The sequence below is a fragment of the Cucumis melo genome, chromosome 1 (assembly GCF_025177605.1).
Source record: "Cucumis melo cultivar AY chromosome 1, USDA_Cmelo_AY_1.0, whole genome shotgun sequence".
NCBI lineage: Eukaryota > Viridiplantae > Streptophyta > Magnoliopsida > Cucurbitales > Cucurbitaceae > Cucumis > Cucumis melo.
Window position 1 is genome coordinate 34408692 of NC_066857.1, and position 13448 is coordinate 34422139.

General features: G+C 34.9%; 2 protein-coding genes across 2 annotated transcripts; one reads left to right on the top strand and one right to left on the bottom strand.

Moving 5' to 3' along the window:
• The first annotated feature begins 664 nt into the window (after positions 1-664).
• On the top strand, positions 665-7987 carry LOC103499937 (uncharacterized). The gene is made up of 12 exons (XM_008463089.3): positions 665-920; positions 1153-1513; positions 2149-2326; positions 2400-2449; positions 3048-3140; positions 3224-3312; positions 4262-4340; positions 4468-4550; positions 5241-5319; positions 5429-6164; positions 6299-6923; positions 7459-7987. The coding sequence occupies exons 1-12, from the start codon at positions 889-891 to the stop codon at positions 7598-7600; spliced, it is 2547 nt and encodes an 848-aa protein (XP_008461311.2). The 5' UTR covers positions 665-888; the 3' UTR covers positions 7601-7987.
• Positions 7988-8738: 751 nt separating this feature from the next.
• Positions 8739-11291, bottom strand: LOC103499936 (protein TAB2 homolog, chloroplastic). Its single transcript, XM_008463087.3, has 5 exons — positions 10655-11291; positions 10402-10471; positions 10115-10286; positions 9839-9982; positions 8739-9219 (listed from the first exon to the last, which is right to left on the bottom strand). Exons 1-5 carry the CDS (start codon positions 11146-11148, stop codon positions 8960-8962), a joined length of 1140 nt encoding a protein of 379 aa, XP_008461309.1. The 5' UTR covers positions 11149-11291; the 3' UTR covers positions 8739-8959.
• Between the last annotated feature and the right edge of the window lie 2157 nt (positions 11292-13448).

Here is a 13448-nt window from a genome sequence, read left to right on the forward strand (position 1 = left end):
AATCAAAAGTTGTTCGTAATATATATTATACATATAAATAGAGATTCATTCAATTTTACAAAAATACTCTTTAACATCAAATAACCGATTAATTTGATACTACAGATTATCCTAACTCATATAAGAATACTGATCTGATTATATATTCACAAAGTCAACAATTACTCACGAAAAACATTTCAAATCTTGCAAACTCTTTAATTACTAAACATCATCCTACTAAACCAACACGAACATTGTTCAACTGGCGTACAATTTGTACTATTAATTTTGAGGTTAGAACTTCGATTCCTTTACTCTATATATTGTAACCACATAGAAAATCCTCTTATAGAAAGTAAATACATATAAAAAAAAGCATTAACATAGAGAAAAAAAGAAGAAGAACTATTTGATTCAAATTTCTATCAAACATAATTAAACGAAATTGGTGAAGTAACGCTAAAGTTTGAAGTTGGCATGTAAGAGTGAGAGATTGTGAGAAAGGTGAAGAGGTAAGACAAAGCTGGGTGACTTTTGAAAATTTGACTTGAAACGAGGGGTATTTTCGTCAAACCAAGAATAAATTGACCTAATTTATTTTTATCGTTTTACAAAAATTAGGGCACTTAGACAAAATAAAAATACGGTCTTTCTTTTGAAACAGAGCGAAATTTTTTTACTTCCCTCAAAATCTCTGCCCCGCCCCGCCCTTCGTCTTCGATTCTCAAAATTCTCTCCTCATCCGTCCTAATATTTATAAAAAAGTTTCAATTTTTTTTATCGATTTATTATATATATTATATAATTTTTGGATGAGATTAAAATTTTTAGAGGGAGAGAGAGAAAGAGAGAGAGAGATCCCTAACGCACAATCAAAAATTCAAAATCTCTAAATCTCTCGCAAATATGGCATTTCACGTAGCTTGTCCAATTACATGGTATACACACTTCCCCTCTTTTGCTCTCTCTTTTTTTTTTTTTTTTTTTTGTTTCTTTATTTTTCTTCTCATTCTTCTAATCAATCCCATTTTACTTCTCTTTTTCTTTCGCTTTCTTTTGGGTATTCTCTCTTTTGTTGCCGTTTCTCTTCCTTTTTCTCAACTACCCATCTCGTTTTTGGGTCTTTCGCATTGAAACTTCACATGGGGTTCTTTGTTTTTTGTTGTTTAGTCGAAGGATTTGCTTCTGTCCGCTAGGATTTGCGCCAGCTTTGCAGAATGGGGGAGCTAAGAATGAGTTTCTTGATGGGGTGCTTAAGGTGGAGGAGTTTGTCAAGGATCCTTGGGGAATTAGGGTTAGAGATGGAAAGGGAACGACAGTTCAGGTGTGGGTTCCGAAGGTTGTGCCGCCACCTCCACCAGTGCAGCCTGTTGGGGTTGTTGGTGAGGCGTTGGGTGGAGCTGATGGGGTTGATGAGATGGCGGCGGCGATGTCGGCTCAGACAAAGCGTATTGCTCTTCAGCGTAAGGCTGCTGCTGCTATGATTGCTGCTGAGGACTATGCCAGGCGGTTTGAGTCTGGGAATTTAGTGGTGAGGGTTTTAGTTTGGATTGTTATTTTTATGATTTTACTTTGTATTGTTGGTTAGTTGAATGTGTGTGTGTGTTTTTTTTTTGGTTGTGAACAAGCGTGAGTAGAATTTGTATGTGGAGATTTGTTTCTCATATTGTTGTGGTGCTGAATTTAGCTTGATTTTTGCTTATTAGGCACAGTAGGTATGGTAAGTCATTAACCCTCTTTCCCTAGAAAAAAAATCTAGATAGACCATTTTAGGTTGTATGCATCACCCTTGGAATTTATAGGGGGCTAATCTTTAATAACTTGGTGGTCATTTTGAATACTTGAGCATGTTCTGGATAGATGACGTTTTATTTCCTTCTTCTTTTGGTCAGTACTCAGTAGCTACTATCTGCAGATTTGCATTTGGATTTTGGTGAGAAATTTAGTGAAAAATACTACAGACTTACTTAGGATTAACGCTGCTGGTGGTGGCAAGTGTATAATCATTTAATTTTTACTAGATCAGTGAGTGATCTGTAGTGTGAGGACTGCCTCGTGCTAAAATTCTCTCAGGTTCTTTATCAGTATGGGACACCATTTATAAGATATATTTGAAGTGCCCTGTATTGCTTCTGTTACAATCATGGTTTTTTTACACTTGAACAGGATGCCTCCGGTAACGTTGTGGGTGAAGAGCAGGGGCAATCCAATGTGAATGTAATGTGTAGAATATGTTTTTTTGGTGAAAATGAATCTAGTGAGAGAGCAAGGAAGATGCTTTCATGCAAAACTTGTGGGAAGAAATACCATCGCAGTTGCTTGAAATCATGGGCCCAGCATAGGGGTAAGGCTACTTGGTCAGAAGATTTTTTGGTGACTAGAATTATTTTGAACGTTTTTTATGTGCTTGTTGGCAGATCTATTTCACTGGAGTTCTTGGACTTGCCCTTCCTGCAGAGCATGTGAGGTAATAAGCAATATGCAGCATTCATCTATGTTATCTCTTCATCAGCGTTACTAATTTATTAGTTACTTCTATTTCATATGCAACATATTTTTATTTAATTTCCTGATGGTCTCTTTAACCACCAAACTTGATGTTTTCATACTCCAATCATGAGCATTTTAATGGGGTTTAAAATACAGAACAGAGGGAGTGATAGTTCAAGCTACTACATTTCAGTCTTGGGTGAATCAGAAATCATTTATCAAACTACTTCTCTAAATGTAAAATTCGAATTCGAAAATTCAGATGAACAGGATTACATGCAGGTTTAATAAATTTCTATAATAGTGCACTAAGTGATATAGTGAATGTTGTATTATACAGCTAATATCTCGTGAACTTGAGAGTAATTCTTCTAGTTACATGTTGAGATGCCACTATTTGAGTATTATAACCTTGATACGGAGCTTAATGTTGGCGTGAATTGTTCCATTGTTTAAAAACTTGGTAGTTAGCTAGATTCTTCCATCTTCGATGTAATATTGATCCTTATTTGAAGAAATAGGAGCACCCTGCCATGTGATTTAAATAAGTTTCTTCTTTACAAATGTATACTCAGGTATGCAGAAGAACTGGTGATCCTAATAAATTCATGTTCTGCAAAAGATGTGATGGTGCTTACCATTGTTACTGTCAGCATCCGCCTCACAAGGTAGGGGAAGTTTTCCCGTTATTGAGTTTTTATCCCAGTCCAGTAACCTTCTTATTGATGATGCATATGATTGAATATTGTAGAATGTAAGTTCTGGACCCTATTTGTGTCCAAAGCACACAAGGTGTCACAGCTGTGGGTCTAATGTTCCTGGAAATGGTCAAAGTGTGAGGTATGCATTTTCTTCTCTTGGATGGTCTTGCAGATATTTTCTACTTTGATTGTAACTTTTAACTATCACTTGTGTTAGTTTCCCAATTTTTATCATTGAAAAAGACCCTACTTTGTCTCACTCACCTCATCCTCTGCTATTCTTACTTTTTGTTGGGATCGTAGGTTCATTGCTTAAATTTATAAGTCACCAAACCATCGCAAATGTGTGTAGACATGCATTAGCTGATTATACTCTGATAATGTAAATGCAGTCCATCTTACCTTCAGTTTCTATCCACTTTCTTCTCTTTCACCTCTCTGTATTCACTAGGTTATGGTTGCAACTGCCGAACTTTGAAATATTTGCTAGCCAAGATACCAAAGTGTTAATATTCTAGAGAACTAAGAACTATCCTCGATGCTTTTCCACCCTTAATTTCTTCTAGACCAATGTGCTTTTTATAATTATGCCAAATGTTCAGGACATGTTTCAGAATTGCACTTACGTTAATATGAATACTACCCTTCTATATTCTCATCAGGGCAATGCCTATGGTGAATATTATATAGAATTAAGAACTCAATTTTATGTGGTGTTAGTGACCTACTTTTGTCCAAGCTCTTTTTCTATGTATGCAGTTTGCAAACTCAAGTTCTCCCTCAAGGAGGATCTACTAAGTTTTTTGGCTTGTTGTAATTGACACTTATACTCTTTTGTACAGTTTATCAATCTAGATTTCAGTTTGCACGTTGTTAGATAGTTTCTACCGATGATGCACCTCTTTTTTTGCTCGTCATGATTATTTCTAGAGAAAATTAATCAGTAATATTCTTCAAATTTCTGTGCTTCATGCAATGCTATGAGTTATATTTCCATAGGCACTGGGAAAAAAACCATTTCTGTTTAATTTCCATGAATTAAACTGTTGAAGACAAGAAAAAATCTTATGCTTGCTGTTGCGATGCAGGTGGTTTCTCGGATATACATTTTGTGATGCATGTGGTAGATTATTTGTGAAGGGAAACTACTGCCCTGTGTGTTTGAAGGTAAGAAAATTTCCATAAACGTTATATTTTGGGTTTTTAAGATGCTTGTGGTCATATAAAGTATGAAAAGTCCAGTTTCTATGGTGGGGGTAATTAAAGTGGTGAGTGATCTTGTGTGTTCTTTTAGGTTTATAGAGATTCAGAATCTACTCCGATGGTTTGCTGTGACATTTGCCAGCGATGGGTACACTGCCATTGTGATAGTATCAGGTTTTTCTCTACCTGAGTCATACTCTTGCGTAGACTAAATTGTTCACTCTTGATTATCTTTTGTTATTCTTCTTCTAATTTTGTCTATTACAGTACGTGCCCCTAATTATCTGACAGCAGTTTTCTGATTCTTTGGATTAAATGATCTATATTTAGTGCTATACATGTAATGACACTTTATTTTTAAATTTCTGCTCTCCTGACTCATGACTTGGTGGGCAACATATGGAGCTAGTCCTGTCTGATATCTTAGTTCCACGCTTGACATCTGTGTTCTAACTTCTTATAGTGGTGGTTGCTGTTGTTAACTTACGAATTGCATATAAGGTTTATAGCACTGTTGCTTTCCTTTGGCTACACTGTAATAGCCTTGTCGTTCAGATGGTGTCATTGTGAAGGTAGTCTGGAAATGTTCTCATGATGTCATGATCTGATTTGTCTTTAGCTTGTAACTCGGTGGTAACATGATTAGTCTTTCCTCATGAAATTATTACAGTACAATACTGAATTAAATTTATCAAGTACCTGTTTCCATGTGTTTTTAGTAAGTGTATTAATGATGAAATTGCTGTTTTCCATTTTTAACTGTCGTTTTTTTGCCTTTTAATGATGTCAATCTTTTAGCTTTTAAGTAGAGGAACTACTCTTGTCATTGTACTTGCTAAGTTTAGTTCTTCTAATTTTTTACAGTGATGAAAAATACCTACAGTTTCAAATAGATGGGAATCTTCAATACAAATGCACTGCCTGTCGTGGAGAATGTTATCAGGTTTTCTTTTCGCAAACCTCCTTCCCCTGGTGGAGACACCCATTGTCTCATAAGACGTAGATGGTTTTGATTTATATTGTTTTTGAGGCCCTACAACTTTATTTTGTAGGTAAAAAATCTTGAGGATGCCGTTCAAGAGATTTGGAGAAGAAGGGATGAAGCTGATCGTGATCTAATTGTTAACTTGAGGGCTGCTGCTGGATTACCCACACAAGATGAAATATTTTCCATTTCACCTTACTCAGACGACGAAGAAAATGGTCCTGCGGTTGTTAAGAATGAGTTTGGACGTTCGTTGAAACTATCTCTGAAGGGGTTTGCTGACAAAGTGCCTAAGAAGAGCAAGGATTATGGAAAAAAGTCATTGAATAAGAAGTATGCAAAAGAAAAAGGAACTCCTTTAGCCAATCAATCTGAACTAGATCAGGATTTTGAAGTGCGAAATGATGTTCAACAATCTGGTTTTGGTGAAGGCAATGAGAAGAACGGTGGTTTGCTACCCCAAAATAATAATGAAGGACTGGACACTTCTCCCGTTGCTGGGAGTCTTAGCCACAATGATGGGACGTGCTCTGTTAATCAACCAGGGGTCTTGAAACATAAATTTGTGGATGAGGTAATGGTAAGTGATGAAGAAAAAACCTCAAAAATTGTTCAAATCAAGGCCAGCAAAGCTCAGGGTTTGGATACTGGAGAAGATTCAGGAAAATATGCCAGCAAGTCAAAGACAGCTAAAGGAAAGAAGCTGGTAATAAATCTAGGTGCACGTAAAATTAATGTTGCTACTTCCCCGAAGTCTGATGCTTCAAGTTGCCAAAGAGGACAAGATTTGGTTGTCTCTAATGGTATGGTTTCTGGAAAGACTTGATAAGCTTATAGTGGTGTGTTTACCTTATAGAGGAAGGGCTGGGATTGTTTTGTGCCCTTTTTTAGATTCTACTATTGAAGATCTAATTTGTATTTCTCTTTCAATGTGCAGGAGAAAAAGTGAATAACTCCAGCCAATCAACAGGACTGAAGGCTGGGGAAACAGAGAATAGCCTTCCTAGCGTTGGAAAAGTTAGATTTGGATCTTCTGACACAAATACTACTTTTGGCAGAGGAAATACTGCTAGTGGATCTGAAGTTGGTCCTCCAGATGGCACTCGCGTATTTTCTCGTAAAAAAAACATGGAAGGAAGCACACCTGCAGTTGGTTCCCTTGGTGGCGTTTCCACAATAAAAGAAGAGAAGGTACCTTCAGGAAAGCAACTTGAAAGTGGATCTCATATATGCAATGATGGACATGATGATAATGGACAGACACCTTTGCCACAGTCTTTGCCCAGAGACTCAAAACCTTTGTTGAAGTTCAAATTTAAGAAACCTCCCCTTGAAAATCAAATTTCTTGTCATGAGGAAGAAAAAAGTCTTGTCAAAGGCCAGCGGTCAAAAAGAAAAAGACCATCGCCATTGATGGAGAAAATACCCTTCAATGAAGTGGAAGACTTGACACGGTCTCATCAAGATAATCTATTGGACGATGCTAATTGGATTCTCAAAAAATTGGGAAAAGATGCAATAGGAAAGAGGGTTGAAGTTCAACATCCATCAGACAAGTCATGGTGAGTTTTATTCCCTCTCTCCCATACACTTAGAAAGCCAAATAGTTTATACTTGAAAAAAAATTGGCTAACTAAAGCCTAGTCATAGTGAGATCTTTGGCATTGGCCAATGATTACTAATTACCATTTTAAATGATCAAGAAGTCATTTCTTGCTAGGCTTATAAAGCACATTTTGGTTTGTAAAATAATATGTTTTATTCAGGGTTATATTTCAATTCCTCTATGATGTTACAATGGCGGTACAATGCCAGTATAGATCGATCTCTCTTTGATTTTTGTACTTGGGATCATTGTCCCCTAGGTGTTCCTAGTTTCCAATTCTTGCTTCCTTTTTCTATCCTTATTCTCCAAAGGGCAGTTAAAAAAAGGAAGAAAAATGAAAGGATTTGTTCAATATATAGTTAGCAATTGAAAGTTTGGCAAGGTCCCTACATTCATTTTAAGAACTATAGGCTAGTTTCATTACTCTGGTCTGAATTAGATAGATATCGTGCATCACTAACACACTATACTGCATTTGAAATGATGTTCAGGCAGAAAGGAGTGGTTCGTGATATGATCGATGGCACATCAACATTATCAGTTGTCCTTGATGATGGTAGAGAAAAGACACTGGAACTTGGCAAGCAAGGAATTCGCCTTGTTCCTCTTAAGCAAAAGAGATCGAAATCATGAAGGCTGAAGCTAGACCCCCTAATTATACCATGTTGGGGTTTTCTTCTCCATTGTATATGCAGTGTGTATGGAGATGATTCTTTCGAGGACCTGAAGGAGAAAGCAAACAGTGGCTTTCTGATTGCTTGTGGGGAAGCTGACTTCTAACTCGAGCATTTCATGGAGGGCTGATCCTTTACCCCCTTTGAAGAATTGGGTAGGCAGTCTCTTCGAATCAGTTTCCTTGTAGTTCTTTAAAGCTGTCTGTCATTTTGGTAAAATTATAAAGTTTTAATTTTAGGATACCATTGTGATAGAATAGGGAATGGTGGACACAGTCGGCTTAAATGGCCATTTGAGTTGTTATTGAATAGGACTCTTGTTCAATGAAAGTATGAGAATTTTTTATTTTTTATTTTTTCTTTAAATTAGGAAGTTTGTAACATCTATTGCAACGTGTCCTTAATTCTCTCGCATATACAGACGTCCATATATATAATTGGTATAGGCTTACTACAAACTGTATCTTTGCAATCCTTTTTGTTACATAGAAAAAAAACCAATTTTAAAAAAATTGTCACATGACAACTTTTCATTGGGTTGGTGGGTGGGTTTTACAAGGATCGATGTAATCCATTCAAACATCTAATACTCTCAAGATAACATGACAAATAGGATTATTATTAAAGGAAAAATTAGAGACTATGTTGTAACCTAAAAAACTTAATTTGATATTGAATAAGTTTTCTTTGTCAAATAGTTTGCACATTCGAGCCCACTTTCTCAATTTCTCCCGGTGTTTGTTCAATACGACTCGACATAGAAATTAATACCATATAATTATAGACTTTTTAAAAACTCACTCATTGAATATTTTCTCTTATCTTGTTTGTCACTATAACGTGAAAGAAGAAGAGAGAGAAGAAGAAGAGAGAGAGAGCCAACCGATCGTTAAAAATTATGAAGAAGATAAAGCCCACCAGAGAGAAAAAAGGCAACAAATAGCCAAGGACTTCAATTGTAGAGAAGAAAAGACGAAGGCCAATCGAAAATCTTCTCAAACTTTGATGTCTTGTCTGAGAAACAATGTAGAAGTACCGACATAGAAGGAATTTATAACTTCTGATCAACCAAAATTGATGGATAAGGAGATACAAGCTTTGCAGTATCTAAAATGCATTCCATTTTCGAGTTCATTCCCCAAGCTTTGTTGAAGTTCAGTGCTTAATTATGCATAATGGCTCCAACACCTTCTCCCAAAAGGGCACCACATCCTATAATTTGATTGTTTGTACAATCAACAAATACTAAAGTTTCAAGATTTAACATGCTTTATACGACTACCTACATTGTTTAGAAAAAAAAAAACGATTTCATCAGTTATACTGGCGGCGGTGGCAAGTCTAGTAGAAGCCAGAATCCAACACAGTCCTCTGAATCCAAGTCGTCCTGTATGGCAAGAAAATGCAAGCCTCCACAAGCCTTCTTAGCTGCTTCCCAAGCTTCGGCCTCTGCAGTTGTCACTGGAGTTTTTTTATAAGTAGCATAGACATATCGAGTTGCGATCCCAACAGATAGAATCAAACAAGCACGAGATGTATCAGCTTCGACTGAATATACTTCCATTCCATTCATCCAAGCTGTGGAATACACAAAAAGAGATCAAATGTGATGGCTGCAAGGTATTGTTTGGGGAACATGTAGAAAATAGCAGATTGAAATTTCCTACATCACAAAATCTTAGTGATGCAACATGTCTTTATAAAATTATGTGTGTCCAAGAAAATCTATGATTTAACGATCATTTTAATGAGTGATAAAATCTCTAAATTTTCAAAATTTTGTGTTTAATATATTGACCTTGACAACTTTTTAAGTTTTATTAATTTATTGAAAATGATATTAAAAGTTTAAGATCCATATTTTATGTCTAATAAATTTAACAATGATTTAAAATGTTAAGTAGGTTAGGTAACATAAATATTGAAAGCTCATGATGTATTAGACACTTTTACTATTTAGAACATATTAGATACAAAGTAAAACATTTAGTAAACACAAACATCACAATTGAAGGACTAAACTTATAATTTGACCAAGTATATTATTCTACAATGGTAATGGTAGAGGCACATAAAATCTTAGGGAATAAAAATTAGGGAATATCAAAATTAGAGAGATAAAGGAATCTGTCGTGACTCATTTATTTGCCTACGTTTGAACTCCACAACTCTCAATGATCATAGAGTGGTGGCATACCTGCCAATGGTTGAGCTCGTGAAGTTGCAACAGACAACCCAGGGATCATTGTCTTATCATCAATATCGATCCCAAGTAAATCCAGATCAAGACTTGAACCAAACATGAAAGTTTCCTTTAAGTTTGAGATCTCCTCTTGAACGGCTGAAAATTAATGGAAGACCATTTAATTATAGAAGAAACAATAAGAACAACAAACCAACATCCCTTTGTAAGCAAATCTTCAGCCATGTTTAGAATCAATTCCAAACAAAGGAAGAAAAACTATTGGTATACCTGAAAAAGGCAATTGAACAAATGCCCACCTCTCCCCAAAAAGATTCTCTGGAAGTTCCATTGGAAATGGATTATCTAATGCAAGAAGGGGCTTAGATCCTTTCTGAAAACCGGGATGACGCGTATAAACGGTCTCGTATCGCTCTTCCAGCCACAAAAGCAGGGAAAGACACTGGTGGGAACAATGAAATTCTTGAGCACAGCGAGTGTAATTCATATCCTAAATTCAACAAATTTCATAAAGAAACAGAATCGAAGAAAACACCTATAAATTCATAACTACCAACCCTTTTACTAGGAATGGGCTTTATGCCAAGCTCGGTACATGCTTTTGTAATGATTGTCTGCATCTGTGACCTATAATCCCATCAACATTTCAATCATATGAAGACACCATTCTTCAACAATTTGCTAAAACTACTCAATCATAGAAGATATTGTCCACAATTTCAGAAACATTTTGAAATTCGGATGCACAGACACAACATTGTATATTATATCCATCTAAATGAGCTGAGGATAATCAATCAGCAAATGTACCTAAAGAAGCGGATTTTCTCTGGTAATGGTACTCCTAACTCTTCAGCAATCGAGGAAATGGCGTCTCTCAAAGTAATGCTATTAATAACATTGTTAGGAAAATACTTCGTGTACTGAAGAGAGAGCGAGTTATCACAGACTACAAGCTCCCACACCTTCTTCCCTCTGATATCCAAAATAGGTCTGGAGCAGAAATCCAACTCCCACTCCGTAATACTCTCCGGATCGGTTTCCGAATCCAAATAGGCCATCTCCAAGGTCGGGTCATCCTCGTCCTCGTTCAATTCCACCTCTTCCGGCACTGAGACCGAGCTTTCTGATACAGAATTTGATTGAAAACGACGTAGTGGTTGCTGACTGATACGACCATTGGCTGAGAATCTGTTTGCGGTTTTGATTGATTGAGAAAATGGGGAAGAAATAGGTTTGGATTTGGTAAAGTGAAGACCCACTAGGGTTCTTATTCTAGTGGGGTTGAAGCTTAAGGTCGCCATGGAAGAGGAGCTCTCTCGGTAAGATAAGCTTCGTGAGCTGAGAGAGAGAGAGAGAGCCAGTTTTGTTAGTTATTTTTCCGCCACAAAAATATCCATTTTGGAAATTTTGTGTTTTCTTCATTTCTCGGGTTCTCTCAATTCTCAACCTTACGAAAAGCTCATTTTCTTTTATTACCGTCCTTGGGAATTTTTTTTATTCGTAAAATAAAAATATTAAAAAAATGTTAGTTTTCATAAACTAAAAAAAAAACAAATGTAACGAAGATGATTACCATAGTCATTTTTTAAATATTTCAGTTTTGTCATCGATCTTTTTTGTTGCAATTTCTTTTATATGTATTTCTTTCAATCGTCTTTCTTATTTTCCTTTATTTCCATCGTCATTCTTTTTTCCTCTTCTATTTTATGTGGTTTAAATTTAGGTAACCAAAGATAAACGATTGTACAAAAATAGTAAAATGATTTGAAAAAATTCATTTAAATTGGAGTAGCAGACGTAAACGATTGTGTAAGAAAAACAAATCATCGTGTAAAAAATAAACAATCGTGTACCAAATTTTTTTTGAAAAAAGTTGTTCAGCTAAATCTAAATGATTGTATACCAAATTTTGAAAAAAAACCATTACCCAAATTTAAACGATCAAATCTAACCAAATATAAACGATAGTAGAATTGAAAAAAATAAATTGTAACAAAATCGTCTATGAAAACAATACCTAAATCTAAACGATCGCGTACCAAATATATTACGCGCGCGTTGTTGACAGAGCATTTTTGGTATTTTTCACGGTGGACGTGTGAACTTTTTTCGAATTAATCTATACATTGTAAATATCTTGGCTTTGTTATGTTTTTTAAAAGATCCTTAATAAAAGGGTAATTAGAATGGATAGCAATTGTTAGAATAATTATTAACTATGTAGCAACATTTTGAAAAAATTGTAAATATAGCAAAATCTATTGGTGATAGACTTCTATCGTTGATGGACTCCTATGGTTTATCAGTGATAGACCAACATTTACTACATGGTCTATCGGTAATAGACTTCTATCGTTGATAGATTTTGACAAATTTTGCTATATTTGCAATTTTTTTAAAATGTTGCTATATATTTGATTATTTTGAATATAATTACTACATTTGCAACTATCCCTTAATAAAAAACATTTTAAGCTTATTATTTTCTAATAAATAAATAAATAATAAGAATAAAAAAAAAATTGTTATGTGTAGCAAAGTATGGATACTATTTACAAAATATAATAAAAAATTAAATAGACTCTAAATAGTCGGATGACTTTTGCTATATTTTGTAAATAGTTTAATATTTTTTATTTTTGAAAATGCCTTTTGTAAAATACGGCAAAAAAAAAGCTTTAAATGATTATGAAGAATTTGATGGGTGTTGCTCTATTTTGTAAATAATTTCAATATTTTGATATTTTGAAAGATATCTATTTTATTATTATCCTTAGTTTTTCCTTTGAAAAATAACCCTTCATAAAAATCGTTTTGTCTTTAAAACAAAATAAATTAAACACTTTAACTTCATGGGATTTTGAGCCTCAAATGTCTACAATTTTATAGGATCAAGACGTGTAAAGAAGCATATCTCCATATACTCTTGGTTTAATTTCGAGCTTATTCCTTCCAATTCAGTAGACATTTTAAGCATTATGCCTTGAAAAGAACTTGGACTTCACGATATTTGAGTCTCGCATGTCTACTATTTCATATTACCAAGACTTGTAAAAGACTACATCTTCATTTATTTGAACTACACATTCATTTTTCAAGTATGATAAAAACTAACATTTTAAACATTATGCCTTGAAAAGAACTCGGACTTCACAAGATTTAAGTCTCACATGTCTACTATTTCATATTACGAGTCTACTATTTCATATTACCAAGACTCGTCTCTATTTGAACTACATATTCATTTTTTCAAGTATTATAAGAACTAAGGGGATTCGATCCACAAACTTTGTGGTCGCTAATATATATATGGTTGCCAGTTGAGCTGTGTCATATTTAGCTACTTGAATTGCATTTAACAATATAATATCAAACATCATTTCAAACGACTTGTAAAATCAAAATAGAAATATTAAAAAATGTCAACCTGAGCATAGCTCAATTGATTAAGAGACTAGTAAACTATCTAGAGATCATAGGTTTGAATCTCTACTTTCGGTCGATAAGTGGAGATTCGAACCTCTGACCTTTTAGATGGATTGCTAATATCTCCAACCAATTGAACTATACTCAAGTTGATATTCTTCTTTGTTATATATAT